The sequence below is a fragment of the Chlorocebus sabaeus genome, chromosome 16 (genome assembly GCF_047675955.1).
Source record: "Chlorocebus sabaeus isolate Y175 chromosome 16, mChlSab1.0.hap1, whole genome shotgun sequence".
Lineage (NCBI taxonomy): Eukaryota > Metazoa > Chordata > Mammalia > Primates > Cercopithecidae > Chlorocebus > Chlorocebus sabaeus.
This window is the reverse complement of record NC_132919.1, coordinates 63,271,219-63,288,083: the sequence shown is the minus strand read 5'-3', so window position 1 is coordinate 63,288,083 and position 16,865 is coordinate 63,271,219. Positions and strand designations below refer to the sequence as shown.

At 38.3% G+C, this 16,865-nt stretch overlaps 1 protein-coding gene across 7 annotated transcripts in view; it reads left to right on the top strand.

The window, feature by feature from the left end:
• Positions 1-16,865, top strand: part of TANC2 (tetratricopeptide repeat, ankyrin repeat and coiled-coil containing 2) — a 478,761-nt gene that overhangs the window by 289,570 nt on the left and 172,326 nt on the right. For all 7 annotated transcript variants that reach the window (XM_008012171.3, XM_037993758.2, XM_008012175.3 and 4 more), the window contains one exon: positions 13,033-13,158. In XM_008012171.3, the coding sequence (XP_008010362.1) occupies positions 13,033-13,158 (126 nt within the window). The remainder of the gene's footprint in view (positions 1-13,032; positions 13,159-16,865) is intronic.

Below are 16,865 nucleotides of genomic sequence, written 5' to 3'. Positions count from 1 at the left end.
TCAGTGTGATACTAGCTATGTTGTATATGTCTTTTATTGTGTTTAGGTATGTTCCTTCTGTACCTAGTTTTTTTAGGATTTTTATCATGAAGGAATGTGAACTTTATCAAATGCTTTTTCAGCATGAATTGAAATGATTGTATTGTTTTTGTCCTTCATTCTATTGATACGGTGTAGCACATTGATTGATTTGTGTGTGCTGAACCATCCTTGCATCGCTGGGTTAAATCCCACTTGGTCATAATGAATGATCTTTTTAATGCGTTGTTGAATTTGTTTTGCTGGTATTTTGTTGAGGATTTTTGCATCAATGTTCATCAGGAATATTGGCCTGTGGTTTTCTTTTTTTCACGTGTCTTCATTTGGTTTTAGAATCAGTGTAATCTAGCATCATAGAATGAGTTTGGAAATATTCTCTCCTCTACTTTTTCGAATAGTTTAAGTAGGATTGGCAATAGTTCTTGTTTGTTTGTTTGTTTGTTTGTTTATTGACACTGAGTCTCACTGTGTCGCCCAGGCTGGAGTGCAATGGCACTATCTCAGCTCACTGCAAACTCCACCTCCCAGGTTCATGCCGTTCTCCTGCCTCAGCCTCCCAAGTAGCTGGGACTACAGGCACCCGCCACCACGCCCGGCTAATTTTTTGCATTTTTGTAGGATGGTCTCGATATCCTGAACTCGTGATCCGCCAGCCTCAGCCTCCCAAAGTGCTGGGATTACAGGCGTGAGCCCCTGCGCCCGGCCAGCAATAGTTCTTTTTTAAATGTTTGGTAGTTGGGTCCTGGGCTTTTCTTTGCTGGGAGACTTTTTATTATGGTTGTGATCTCATTACTCTGTCTATTCAAGTTTTGCATTTCTTCCTAGTTTAGTCTTGGTGAGTTGTGTATGTTGAGGAATTTATCCCTTTCTTCAAGGCTTTCCAATTGATTGGTATATAGTTGCTCATAGTAGTCTCTAATGATCCTTGAATTTCTGTGGTATCAGTTGTAATGTCATTTTCATCTCTGATTTAATTTATTTGGATCTTATCTCTTTTTTTCTTAGTCTGGCTAAAAGTTCGTCAATTTTGTTTATCTTTCCTAAAGAACTTTTCATTTCGTTGATCTTTTGTATTTTTTGTTTCAATTTCGTTTATTTCTGCTCTAATCTTTATTTCTTTCCTTCTACTAAGTTTGGGTTTAGTTTGCTTTGTTCTTTTTGTTCTTTAAGAAGCATCATTAAGTTGTTTATTTGACTTTCTTTTTTTCTTCTTCTTTTTTTTTTTTTTTTTTTTTTTTGAGACAGAGTCTCACTTTGTCACCCGGGCTGGAGTACAGTGGTGTCTCGGCTCATTGCCACCACTGCCTCCCAAGTTCAAGTGATTCTCCTGCCTTAGCCTCCTGAGTAGCTGGAATTACAGATACCCACCAACACGCCCGGCTAATTTTTCGATTTTCACCATGTTGGCCAGGCTGGTCTCAAAACTCCTGACCTCAACTCCGATCCACCTGCCTCGGCCTCCCAAAGTGGTAGGATTACAGGCATGAGCCACTGCTCCCAGCCTCTACCTTTTTTATGTAGGCACTTACTGCTATAAACTTTCCTCTTAGTACTGCTTTCACTATATCGTATAGGTTTTGCTATGTTGTGTTTCCATTTTAATTTGTTTCAAGAAATGTGTTAATTTCCTTCTTAACTTCTTCATTGACCCACAGATCATGAGGAGCATACTGTTTTATTTCCATGTGTTTGTATAGTATCCAGAGTTCCTCTTTTTACTCATGTCTAGTTTTATTCCATTGTGGTCAGAGAAGAAACTTCATATGGTTGGTTTTTTTTTTAATTCTTTAAGATTTGTTCTGTGACCTAACATATGGTCTGCCCTTGAGAATGATCCATGTGCTGAGAAGAAGAATGTATATTCTGCAGCCATTGGATGAAATGTTCTGTAAATATCTATTAGATCCATTTGGTCTATAATGCAGATTAAATCCAACTTTTATTTTCTGTCTGGATGATCTGTTCAATGCTGAAAGTGGGGTGTTGAGGTCTCCAGCTATTATTATATTCAAGTCTGTCTATCTCTTTAGCTCTAATAACAATTGGGTGTTAGGTGCATATATATTTGGGTGCCCCAGTGTTGAGTGCATGTATATTTACAATTGTTATATCCTCTTGCTGAATTGACCCCTTTATCATTATGTGGTGACCTTCTTTGTCTCTTTTTATAGTTTCTGTCTTGAAATCTATTTTGTCTGATGTAAGTATAGCTACTCCTTTTTTTATTTCCATTTACGTGGAATATCCTTTTTATCCCTTTATTTTCAGTCTATATATGTCTTTGTAGGTTAAATGTGTTTCTTGTAGGCCACAGATAATTGGGTCTTGTTTTGTTTGTTTGTTTGTCCATTCAGCCACCCTGTGTCTTTTGATTGCAGAGTTTATTCCATTTACGTTCAATGTTGTTATTGATGAGGAAAGACTTACTTACTCCTGCCATTTCGTTATTTGTTTTCTCATTGTTTTGTGGTCTTCCTTCTTTCTTTCCTTTCTGACCTCCTTTTTGTGAACGTGGTTTTTTTTCTGGCATTATGTTTTAATTTCTTCCTTTTTATTTTTTGTGTATCTGTTGTTGGCTTTTTGATTTGAGATTACCGTGAAGCTTGCGTATAACATCTGGTTTTTGTTTTTGTTTTCGTTTTTGAGATGGGGTCTCACTTTGTCACGCAGGGTGGCGAGCAGTGGCGTGATCTTAGCTCACTGCAACCCCCACCTCCTGGGCTCAAGTGATCCTCCCACCTCAGCCTCTCGAGTGACTGAAACAACAGGTGCACAACACCATGCTCAGCTAATTTTTTGTAGTGTTTTGTAGAGATGGGGTTTCGCCACGTTGCTCAGGCTGGTCTTGAGCTCCGGAGCTCAAGCAGTCCACCTGCCCTGGCTTCTCAAAGTGCTGGGATTACAGGCGTGAGCCACCACGCCCAGCCACAGATAACATCTTATAACCCATTTATTTCAAACTGACAACAACTTAACACTGATTGCAAAAACAAACCAACTAATAAGCAAAGAGAAAACTAATAAAAACTCTCTACACTTTAACTTCATCTCCCCTGCTTTTTAACTTTTTATTGTTTCTATTTATGTCTTATACTATCTATGCCTTGAAAAGTTGTTGTAGTTATTATATTTGATAGCTTCAACTTTTAGGCTTTCTACTGAAGATACGAGTAGTTTATAAACCACAGTTATAGTGGTCTACGAACTATACTGTTACAATGAGTTTTGTACCTAAGATAATTTCTTACTGCTTATTAATGTCCTTTCTTTCAGATTGAAGAACTCTGTTTAGCATTTCTTGTAGCACAGGTCTGGTGCTGATGAAATCCCTTCACTTTTGTTTGTCTGGGAAAGCCTTTGTTTCTCCTTGATGTTTGAAGGATGTTTTCCCTGGGTATGCTATTCTACAGTAGAACTTTTTTTCCCTTCAGCACTTTAAATATGTCATGCCACTCTTTACTGGCCTGTAAGGTTTCCACTGAGAAGTCTGTTGCCAGATGTAATGGAGCTCCTTTGTATGTTTTTTCTTTTCTTTTGTTCCTTTTAGGATTCTTTCTTTATCCTTCACCTCTGGGAAAGTACCTTGAGATAGTCTTATTTGAGTTGAATCTGCTTGGTGTTCTATTATCTTCTTTTACTTGAATATTGATAATATTTCTCTTAGTTCTCTGTTGTTAATCCCTTTGAATAAACATTCTACCTCAGTCTCTCTCCACCTTCTCTTTAATGCCCAAGGCAGGTCCAGAAATGCTGTCCAGGAGCCAGGGCCTGGAGTCAGGAACCTTGAAATCTACTTGGTGTTCCATTCTAGTGCAGTGGAACGGGCATCAAAGCCACAAGATAAAGTCCTTCCCACTCTCCCTTCGTCTTCCCTCGTGTAGAAGGAGTCTCAGCACCCCAGGCCCATGGCAAGTACTGCCTGGCTACTGCTGATGTTCACTCAAGGCCCAAGAGCTCTTCATTCAGCTTGTGGTGAATGCTGCTAGGCCTGGGCCTCCCCTTCAGGGTAGGTGGCTCCCCTTTGGTCCAAGGCAGGTCCAGAAATGCCATCCAGGAGCCAAGGCCTGGAATTGGGGAACCCAGAAGCCCTCTTGGTGCTTTACCCCCGTGGCTAAGCTGGTACCCTATCTTAATACAAAACCCCCTTCGCTCCTGCCTCTCCTTTCCTCAAGCAGGAGTCCTCCCTCAAACAGGGAATACACAGAGTCACACCTAAGGTCAGCATGGCCCTGGGTCTCATCCAAGGCCTGTGGCAAGTGCTGTGTGAGTACTGCTGTTGATTCAAGGCTCAAGGGCTCTTTAGTCAACAAGTAATGAATCCTGCCAGTACTGGGTCCTTCCTTTCAAGGTGGCAGGTTCCCTTCTGGCCCGGGGTGAGCCTAGAAATGTCTTCTGGGAGCTAGGGCTTGAAATAGGGGCCCCAGAACTCTTCCTGCGGCCCTATTCTAATGTGGCTAAGCTAGTATCCAAGTTGCAAGACAGAGTCCTCTTTACTGTCTCCTCTCTTCTTCTCAAGTGGAAGAAAGGAGTCTCCCAGAGCTATGAGCTGCACTGCTTGGGGTAGTGGAGGGGTGACATTAGCACTCCCTTGGCCACCCCAACTGGTGTCTCACTAGGTCACATGTACCCAAAGTTTTAGTATGTTAAAACCAGGTACTAGGATTGCTCACCTGATTTTTGGGTCTTATGAAGGTGCTTTCTTATGTGAATAGTTGTTCAGTTTAGTGTTCCTGCAGGGGGACAGGGGAACGATCGTTGGAGGGTATTATTTGACTATCTTGTTCTGCCTGCCCTCGTAGGCTTTTTTTTTCTTAATACAGCATTTTGCTCCACTCCATTTTATACATTTCTATTATCGTTTTTACTCATTATTAATGAAAAATACATTCTCTTTTAATTAAAACGTGTCAAACCATTTTAGTGTGAGCCATTTAAATAAATGAACTCTCTAGAACCTTGCTTTGAAATTATATACTGTGTCATTAATATTGCCATAAAGATGACCAAAAATTTCTGTCTCTCACCTAGCTGTTAAGATTTTATTTGAATTTTGTTTTAATGTGAATAGAAAATACTTATTTTCATTAATCTTCTTTTCAAATCACTCTTCAATTTATCAGCTTAAAAAGTACCCTATAATTATTTTTATTTTCCCATGAAAAATAGTGTTTTGGGGGCTTTTGTTTGTTTTTATTTCATTTCTTACTGCAGAAAATATTTCAAGCGCAGAGAGCTGTGATTTATTAGTATATGATATACAGGGTACATTACTTTTCATTAGCAAGGTCTCTATTACTGCTTTTTGAAGCCATAAAACAGAATTAAAAGAAAGTGACAAAGATGAATAAGGAATGAAAAATAAGCTTTTAAAAAGAGATTTAAATCTGTTTAGCTGTAAAGTGGGAAGGAAGGATGCACTCACCGTACTGAGAGTCGGGATACCTGGCTTTCTGGGCTGCTCTGCTGTCAGTAAGTGAATCACTTTAGATAAGTCACTCCACTGTTTCCTAATCAGAAAATGAGAGGATTTGAACAGATCAGGAGTCAGCAATTTTTTAATTAAAAGGCAGCTAGTAAGTATTTTAGGCTTTGCAGGCCACATGGCCTGCATCACTACTTAGCTCTGATATAAATGATATTGTATTTAAATGAATAAGCAGGGTTCTGTTCAAGTAAAACTTTATTAACAAAAACAGGTAGCAGGCCATATTTGGTCCACAGATTATAGTTTGCTGGTGTTTATACTAGGTGATCTTTTAAGATTTCTCATCTGGGTGCAATGGCCCACGCCTGTAGTCTCAGCACTTTGGGAGGCCAAGCTGGGCTGATCACTTTGAGCTCAAGAGTTTAAGACCAGCCTAGGCAATATGGCAAAACCATCTCTACAAAAAATTAGGCAGGAGTGGTGGTGCATGCCTACTCAGAAGGCTAAGGTAGAATCGCTTGAGCCCAGGAAGCAGAGGTTGCAGTGAGCCAAGATCACACCACTGCACTCTAGCCTGAGTGACAAAATGAGACCCTGTCTCAGGAAAAAAAAAAAAAAAAGATTTCTTTTGCATCTACATTCTGTGATATTGCTTTATTATCAATATCACGTATATGAAAGGGACTGGTGCTCAATTCTTTTCTATCCTGTATCAGTTAGGGGCCAGTCAGGAGACAGAAACCACATACTTATTTTAACAGAATAAGGGTTGAATTTGATAATATAAATAATAGTTGGCTGGTCACGGTGGCTTACACCTGTAATCCCAGCACTTTGTGAGGCCAAGGTGGAAGGATCATTTTAGGCCAGGGGTTCAAGACTAGCCTGGGCAATGTGGTAAGGCCCTATCTCTACAAAAAAAATTGTTTTTAAATACTAGCCAGATACAGTGATGTGCGCCTGCTTCAGCCTCCCAGCTACTTCAGAGGCTGAGACAGGAGGATGGCTTGAGCCCAGGAGATTTAAACTGCAGAGAACTGTGATTGTGCCACTGTACTCCAGCCTGGGTGACAGAGTGACTAGTTGATCTCAAAAAAGAAAAAAAAAAAATCATTAACTAGGTTTAAAGAACTGAAAAGTTAATAGGAAAACCTTGAGGTGTCATGGATTTAGCAACTGCAGGAAGTAGTTACCACCTGTGGGCCTGAGGAAACAAAAAGAGGCAAGAATTGTTAAACCATACAAGCTTGGAAGAAAGGCCTCACAGAGCTGACACTTACATCTCCATGAAGGGGATCCTGCTCAGCTGAGGCTAATAGAAGGGCTCCAAGAAGGACTCTGTGGAGATTAGACTCAGACTCTGAGGACAAGGCACTGGTCACCCAGTGCCAGTATCTCTGAAGACATGAGATGAAACTAGTCCCGCCTCCCTTGGAAAAACTGCAAACTAGATTCAACTACTGCTACTGGAATGAACTGCCAATGCTTGGCTGAACAAGTAAGACTAGGGTAATGCTGATAGGAACAGGAAGGGGCGGATTATTTTTCCAATAACCTTAACAATTAACAAAGTCCATCTTTTTGGCTAACCAGCATCCATACTCACCCTTCTATATATATATTGGAGCTTCCAAACTATACATGTTTGAAACTCCAAACATTTTCAGCACAACAAACTGTATTTTAACCTAACAAGATGCAAGTATCTTTCATGTAATTGAAGACATTTTTACTTCTCCAAAATGAGGCTAGTTCCAACAGTCACTTTAACTATGTTTCGATGATATAACACTATCCATCTCTGGCTATGTTAATTATTCCTCAAACTCTGGCACAGTCCTATCTGAATGGTTTGTTATCTAAAAACTAAATTGGAAAGTTAATTTACATCAAAACTTGCATGTATAAAATAAGGGAAAGGAGGCGAGAAAGATTAAATTAGTATTACATACACACACACACACACATATAAAACAAAAGCAAGGAACAAAATATGCATAGCTGCTGAAGTTGTCATTTCTGTAGCTAGTTACGAAACTGAGATTGATTTTTTTTTTTTTTCTTTAAGAGACAGAGTCTCACTCTGTCGCCTAGGCTGGAGTTCAGTGGTGCTCACTGCAGCCTCAAACTCTTGGGCTCAAGCAATTCTCTCACCTCAGCCTCCCAAGTAGCTGGCACTACGGACATGCATACTACACCCAATCAATATTTTTTTGTTTAATTTTCAGAGATGAGGCCTTTCTTTGATGCCCAGGCTGGTCTTAAAGTCCTGGCCTCAAGAGATCTCCCACCTCAGCCTTCATAGTAGCTGGGATTACAGGCGCAAGCCACTGCACCCAGCTGATATTTATAACTTTTTTCATCTGCCTATCCCATGTGTCCTTTGCCCTAAGCCAGTACCACATCTAGCCAGGGTTCTTTCCCTGGTAGGTTGTCCTAAATCTTCATTCTTGGTGGGTCTGAATCCCTAGTAGTTCTCTCTTTTTTTTAGTAGCTACATAGATATTGATAAAGAATCAAACAAAAGAAAACAGACTTTGGTTAAAGCAAGAGGCACTGGATTAAACATAAGAAACCACTGTGGGCCAGGGCCACCCCTGAGTCTTGGCCTAAGCTCCTCTCAACCCCCTAAAAAGAAAAAGAATTCACGGAAACATTAGAATAGCAATAGGGATGGTTTTGTCATTGTTTCTAATGTTTTAAAACAATAGATTAGATACTTATCTCTTCCGGGTAGTTTTAACTTCAGAATGCTGAGATAAATATTTTTAAAATACTTTTGGTACTCTTTTACTCTCTCTGGTGTAAAATGTGGCACCTGACTTCCCTTTCTTAGTTTAAGTTCCCTAAACTAACTTTCAAATATTATTTCCTTATAGAAATTATATCTACAATTGGATAAATTCCTTTAGCTGGGTTTCCAGTAGACCTGGATATAACTAAGACAGGAAGTATAAAACGTGTGTATTGTTAAGCACATTTTAATCAGCTCTTATCGTAGTTGAGCACAGAGAAGAACATTAATGTTATAAAATATGAAACTCTGTATTTATTAATAGTGATGAGCTGACTCTGAATTTTCAGCCTGCCAAGAAATCTTTTAAAAAGAGCTTTTACTGCAAATCTTGCTTATTTAAGATAGAAAAGTAGGATAATTATATATTGTAACTAAATGAAGATCAAATAAAAGCAGAGATCTTGAGCAGACAGGACACATCCTGGCACTCTTTATGATAACCGGTCCAAAGTGTCAGTAAAACAGTTGGGCATTTCAGAGTTATATATAAAAGTTGGTTCAAACACTTAATTATAAAAATGTCTTTTGAAGCTTAAAGTACCATAAAATGTGCTAATTATATTTCACAGAATATCACTTTGATTTTTCTGTAAATCAAATCTGAGTTGTTTATTTTTCATTGTATTTATTCTTGAAATTAGCTGATTCTACCTTTTAAACAAAATTAAGCTAGTGTAATCTACCATGTTATAGAACAGGAAAGAATTTTCCTCTGCCTTTGTAGATACAATTCAAAAGAAAGTCAGCCTGTTCTTGAAACCATACTTTACCCGAACAGCCCTTGGTCCCATTCAACAAATTAACTTAATAAGCATTTTTTGAGCACCTATTTTATGCCAGGCATAATGCATTTGCTGAGAATATAATGTAAATAAGACATAGTCCCTGCTCATATAGAGCTATTAGAATACTACAGCCTAAGCCATGCTCAGATGTTGAAAGATCAACAGGTGTATCACTCTGCTATTGGTACAATAATGCTGTGTAACAGACTATCCAAAAATATAGCAGCTTAACATAATCATTTATTTTTACTCACCCATCTCAGGTTAACTAAGGGTTGATTGGTCTAGGCTGTTTGGTTAGGTTTGGCTCCAAGCTGGAGACTGGCTCCAGATCCACCTTATTCTGTCCTCCTTGGACCAGTGGGCTAATTGGACATACTTTTTCATAGTGTTGGCAGAACCAAAAAAGACAAGCCTAATTCCACAAACACATTTTAAGTCCTTCCTTGTATCACATCTACTAATACACCATTAGTTAAAGCGAGTCAAATGATCAAATCCAAAGTCAAGGGCAGGGAAGTGTGCTAAACCTCTAGTGGGAATTACTGCAAAATGGGATTCAAGGTCTGGTGGGGAGAACTGCAAAGACAGATGAGAAAGAGCGTGTATATAGGAGAGGCTGAAGGACTGGGGTCAGTATTTCAGTTTGCTACGGGCATGTTTTGGGGAGCAGCAAATACAGAGATAATCAGTAGCTCCCTTCCACTGCCTTTGTTGGACTATTATGACCAAGCAAAATGCCACCAAAATGTTTCACCTTGCCTTTGCAAGGAGAAACTGGGTTATCATTGTGTCTTGAATGTTGAGAACATGGATTGAAAGCTTCATTGTAATATTAAAGTTATGTAATTGAGGAATATGGGGAGATGGTATAAAGTTAAAAGATTTCTCAACTTTTTGTGTTGAGAAAGTACCTATTTTTATAGTATTATATGGAAAGTAAGCTGCTAATAGTGTGTGTGGCTTGCTGGCATTGGAGAGGCACAGGAAAAGAGCAAATTAGTCATTACCAGCCCGGGCAACAAAGAGAGACCCTGTCTCTACAAATAGTAATTTTAAAAGATTAGCTGAACTTGGTGGTGTGTGCCTGTAGTTCCAGCTACTTGGGAGGCTGAAGTGGAGGAGACCCTGAGCCTGGGAGGTCAAGGCTGCAGTGAGCCATGACCACACCACTGCACTCTATTCTGGGCGACAGAATGAGACTGTCTCAAAAAACACAGGAATTCGTTTCCTTCTCCTGTTGCCAACATCACTCCCAAATATATTTACCATACCCTAAATGTCATGATATCAAGAGTTTACTCTGTTACAATAGTTGCAACAGTTTCTGAGCTCTATGTAGTCCTTGTGCAGAGGAAGATTTTTGGTGAAAGCTTCTGCTTAGAATCAGTTATAGGTTGAGTATCCCTAATCTGAAATGCTCCAAATTCATAACTTTTTGAGTGCTGACATGATGCTCAAAGGAAATACTCATTGGAGCATTTCATATTTCAGATTTTTGGATTATGAATGCTGAACCAGTAAGTATAATGTAAATATTTCATAATCTCCCCCAAAATTCAAAATTTTAAAACACTTCTAGTCCCAGGTATTTCAGGGAAGGGATACTCAATCTATATCAGTCTTCTTAATCAACTGACTTGTCTCCCTGGGCCAGTGGTGTGGCCTCTGTTTGGGATTAATGACCCATTTTCAGAGCTGCTGTGGAATACATATGAATTGGAATCTGTATCTGTGAAAAGTAGGATATCCTAATACAAAGGATTCATATAATGACTAATGTTTTGTAACTACTTAGTAAGTTTTAGGTAATATTTATGTTCAGAATATCTATGAAGGGAAGGGAGATGATACTTGTGGTAATAGTTTTAGTAAAAGTAGGGGAATAGTTGTGCTCAGACTATCCTAATATTATTGTCCTAATATGGGAGAGGCCAAAAATTACCCATAGGGATTCTTAGAAAAGACATAAGAATCTTCCAAGCATCTCTCCAGGCAAGTAGCCCATGCATTTCTCTTAAGAGACTGGACAGAATGTCTTCATTGTTACACTTTCTGATTGTTTTGTTTCCCTTTAAAATAAAAGCCATAATTCAAGAAAAGCATGTTACACACTACCCAGCACACTACAGATGTTTAATAAATACATGTTCGTTCCTTTTAGTTCTTTTCACCTTAGTAATAAACTTTTTAAAAGATTATTCCTTCTTCTTTTTGATATAAGCAGAATCATCTGTACCATCAAGAGAAAGAGAGGGTAAGAGGTAGAGAAACAGAACCATATTGCTAATAACAAGAGTTATGCAAAGTTTAAATATGGTGTATCAAGAGATAGTGTGCTCCCACCGTTGGAAATGTTCAGGCATAAGCTATACAACTACATTGAAAGAGATAACAGAGTTGAGCATTACACAGGTGTTGGATGGGACACCCTTAAGGTCCATTCCATTCCAGTAATTTTAATAAAATATTCTTTTGACTGCTGTCTGCTACATTCTTTAGTAAAATGTTTCCTTGCTCATCTTTTTTCTTTCCTATACACTGATTAGAAACTATGGTAAAAGTATTGTTATGGCACAGTGCTGACATTTTTTTATTAACAATTTTGTTATATTTGTTAAGTGAATGAACAGGTTAACAAATGAATATCAGTACCCAATGTCAATCATCATAAACAACTTATATATGAGGCTGGAGATGTAAGTTTACTTACTGTCGTAATTCTTGTTTCCTTATGCTGAGGGAATTCTGAGCTGTCTCCCCTTCCTCTTTTCCTTCTTAGTTTATATTGAATAGCTTATTTATAATCAGCTATTAGGTAAGGTAGTATATGTCATTGGTGGCAAAATTGGATTTCTTGATTAAAATTTTGGATAAAGTCTTTGAGGCAAATGACCATGTAATCTCAACACATCTTACAATTTCGCATATACAGAAATATACTCCCCAGGTATTTGGTGGCAAAACATTTGAGGCCCAGCAGCCATGAAAAGATAATCTTAGGGGTTTTTTTTTCACTCTCACCAACTCAAACCAGTTGTTAGTAATAAGTTGGTAGCTAATATTTTCTTCCTTTTTTTGTGTTTTTGTTGTTGCTGTTGTGTTTGAAACAGGGTCTCTCTCTCTGTTTCCTAGGCTGTAGTGCAATGGCATGATCATGGCTTGCTCAATCAATCCTCCCATCTCAATCAATCCTCTCATCTCAGCCTCCTGAGTAGCTGAGACTACAGGCACACACCACCACGCTTGGCTAATTTTTTTTGTGCGTTTTTGTGGAGACGGAGTTTCGCCATGTTGCCCAGGCTGGTCTTGAACTCCTGGGCTCAAACGATCCACCCTCCTCAGCCTCCCAAAGTCCTGGAATTACTAGCACGAGCCACTGGTAGCTAATATTTTCAAACAATAAAATGGATACTCTGGTATTTCTTATAATTTGAAACATTTTTTGTAAAATTAATTTTTTCTTTCACTCAGTTTTTAGTAAAAACCCATTTACTATTTCTTTTGATAACAAAGAAACTTCCTTTTTGTTACTGTCTCTGCAGTTTTCATGATCCAGACATTCAGAGGCAAGATGGCATTTTAAGCTTTTGGACTAGCATTTTGTTTTTCATTTTAAATCCCACATCTACCATTATCTGTCTCTTATATGAAGTAAGGGTTTATGTTTATTTGCTTAGCTTGTTTTGCTTTTTGAATAGGAAATATGTAATCCCTCTGTTTAAGGTTATAGAACCTCTTAGCAAGCACAGGTTTATTATGTACTGTCTTAAAGTAGCAAGTGAAACGAAGGGTTAATATTTTTTACAAACCACTTACTTGGATTTTTAAAAGTATAAAATACATGTGTTTTATATGTATTACATATTTTGCATATATATTTTTTGGCTGGAGTAAGCCCTGATTCCAAAGTTCCGGAGATACAGACTAGCTGAAAGACATTTTCTGAACTTGAATATTCTAACTAAACTTTTCTTTCTTGTCAGCCACCAGCTCTGCCCACTTGGAAGACCTTGCTTACCTGGATGAGCAGAGACATACACCTTTGAGAACCTCTCTACGAATGCCAAGACAGAGTATGGGTGGTGCTCGCACACAGCAGGATTTAAGAGGTTAGAACCACAGAAGGGCTTTAAGGATGCCCGGGAACAGATGGAAATGGGACAAAGCCAAAAAGTTCCTTTGTTTCCTATTCCCATACTTACTTAAACCTCCCTTAAAAAGTGAAATGATCATTTTAGCATGTGACCAGTTCATTTCTGCTGAGTCTAGAGAAAGATAAACACAAATACATTGTACTCCTCATAGACAGGCATTGTATAATTATCAACATTTGGAAGCATTAGTTCCTCGAAATTCTGAAAGAAGACAAATGTAAAGGGGCTGTGGTAATGGGGGAAATTACCTTTTTAAGATCTTGGATTTCAGAAGTGAATATTGCAGGTGAGCTGTGCTGATCATCATGTACAGGTTTGAGCATTCCTAATCCGAAAATCCAAAGTCCAAGATGCTTTGAAATCCAAAACTCCAAGTGCCAGCATGATACCACAGCGGAAAATTACACACCTAACTTCATGTGATGGGTTACAGTGAAAACTTTATTTCAAAAAATGTTGAGTAAAATTACTTTCAGGCTATGTGTATAAGGTGTGCATGAAACATATGAATTTCTTGTTTAGACCCAAGTCCTATCTCCAAGATCTTTCGTTATATATATGCAAATATTCCAAAGTCCAAAAAAATCTGAAATTCAAAACACTTCTGATCCCAAGCATTTTAGATAAGGGATACTCAAGCTGTGTTTTGCCAGGGATTTTTTTTTTCATTTTGTTTCAGTGGCCATTTCTAGTAACATGCAATACTTTTATTATCTTGGTCTTTTAGAAAGTGCCTATGATCCTGGCCTAGCAAGTTCACATAACCTATCCTTTTCTCACTCAGGCACCTGTTGCCTTACCTGCTTTGTGGCATGCTATATGCTTCTGCAAGCTGGCACTGGATCTTTTTAAAGATTTTCATTTTGTTATAATGATGGTCTAGTTGAGGAGCCTCTTATTGGTATTTCTGTCTCTCTCGTGTGCTCAAAATGAACCAAACTGTCTCTGATAACTTTTAACAGATAGTCTCCTTTCTCTGGTATGTTAGCAATCTCTGTCTCTACCAAAAGTGTGTTTTTGATTTTATCTTACGGATTATTTTCAACTTTCTTTAGCTCTCTTCCTCACTGGTTGTCCTATTCCCTACTCTAAGCAGTATAGTGCCACATGCATAATTCCCACGGGAAGGAATTTGTATGTGTCCACTGTCCACTGTAGACATCATTGTGCTAACAGTTTTTCAGTGATGGCTAAGCAAATAGGAGCATAAAATAATTGATTGTATTACAACAATTACCATACTTCCCATCAACAGCAGTTAGTGGATAACTTCAGTCATACTTTTAGTTCCCAGTCCTTTTGTTCATCGTGCTTGCCAGTTCTTCAGTTTGCCATATACCAGTTGCATGGCATATGCAACTGTGTATTTACAGTCCAGAAAATGGAAATATATCAAGCACTATTTTAGATTGATTACATCTAAAGCCTGAATAAATTTGATCAAGCGACCAAATAATTTATTTGCCCCCCGACCGGAATGCACAGCCGTGATAAACAAGATTGGACAGAACTACTGATCTATATGGACCTTCAGATTTGATTGAAAATCTGCCACATTGGCATCATCTTGCATCTCATTACTAAAAAACATACTGACATTGTTGACTTTATTTTCTGCTTTACTAACCATTGAATAATAGATGTTATACTATATAGAAAACAAAATTGGCCGGGCACGGTGGCTCACGCCTGTAATCCCAGCACTTTGGGAGGCCGAGGCGGGCGGATCACAAGGTCAGGAGATCGAGATCATGGTGAAACCCCGTCTCTACTAAAAATAGAAAAAAAAAATTAGCCGGGCGCAGTGGCGGGCGCCTGTAGTCCCAGCTACTCGGGAGGCTGAGGCAGGAGAATGGCGTGAACCTGGGAGGCGGAGCTTGCAGTGAGCCGAGATTGCGCCACTGCACTCCAGCCTGGGCGACAGAGCGAGACTCCGTCTCAAAAAAAAAAAAAAAAAAGAAAACAAAATTATTTGACAGATTTCAGCAGTGAAATTTTTGAGAAACCTTTATGTTGAGTTCTGTTGATATGTAATAGCACCTATCTGCTTCTAGTATCTGAAGATTTAATAAGGTGTTTAACAGATACATTCTGGTGAGCTTGATGTTTACAAATACCAGTTTTACCTGGAATGCAACAAAGATATTTTCCATTACATTGATCTTCAGCTGAAACATTCAGTGAAACAACAAAAGCACATTCAGAGATTTTCCCAAAGCTTACCTAAATCTTTAGGAAGGGCTCTACCTGAATAATGAATTTCTAAAAATACTAGTTTCATATTCCCTGCAAATAATGTCTTAACTTATTGTTTACATTAATGTTTAAGCTGGAGTTTGTCCATTGATGAAGATGCTATGATGTTAGTATTTCAGTTCCTTGAAGTCATCTTTATTTTTCAAGACCTTTCTTTTAGCAGTGTAAATGGTTAGAACATGCCATCCAGCTGGGTACATTGAGCCATAAGAAGCAAGGTGTTTACTTAGCAGTGTAAAGTGTGCTAAAACTGGTAATAACTTTGACTCAGAATTTTCAGAATTTAGAGTCTCTAAACAATAATCTTCTCTCAAAAAGTAACATGTCTTGATTATTGTTTACAAATGAATTGTATGGCTTAGGATACAACTTAAAACACATTATCAAGAAAGGAAAGCTAACTTGGCCAGATAAACTTTCCTTATGTTTCTGCAGACCTGCTTGGCAAGCCTTTATAATTTGTGATTATTATATCCACAATGTTGTACTTTATTTCAGAAAAAGAATCAGATTTGTTTTCCTGGAATAATTGTTAAAAACATGTCACATCATGCTTTCTAATTTTATTTAAAGGAATGTACAAATTGCAGTCATATTTCAGTTTGACATATTTTTCTTCTGATTTTGATTAAAATGAAACTACCCCCAAAAAAGTAATAAAATGATTGAAAATCTTTTTTAGTCTGCATTAAGGTTTATCTTTCCACTTTAGAACAGAGGTATATCTTTCCACATTTTAAAGGAGTACTCCAACAAGTTCTGTGAAACAGCTTTTTTTTTAACTTTTAAGTTTAGGGGTACATGTGCAGGTTTGTTACATAGGTATGAGTCATGGGGGTTTCTTGTACAGATTATTTCATCACCCAAGTATTAAGCCTAGTATCTATTCATTATCTTTCCTAATCCTCTCCCTCCTCCTGCCTCCTCCCACCAGTAGGCCCCAGTGTTTGTTGTTCCCTTTTATGTGTCCATGTGTTCTCATCATTTAGCTCCCCCTTATAAGTGAGAACATGCGGGATTTGGTTTTCTGTTCCTGCATTAGTTCGCCAACAATGACAGCCTCCAGCCTCATCCATGTTCCTGCAAAGGACATGATCTCATTCTTTTTTGTGGCTTCATAGTATTCCATGGTGTATATGTACCACATTTTGTTTATCCAGTTCACCATCGATGGACATTGAAGTTGATTCCGTGTCTTTGCTATTGTGAACAGTGCTGCAGTGAACATATGTATGTATGTGTCTTTATGACGACAATTTATATTCCTTTGGGTGTATACCCAGTGATGGGATTACTGGATTGAATGGCAGTTCTGTTTTTAGGTCTTTGAGGAATTACCACACTGTTTTCCACAATGTTTGAACTGATTGTGGAAAACACTCCCACCAACTGTGTATAAGTCTTCC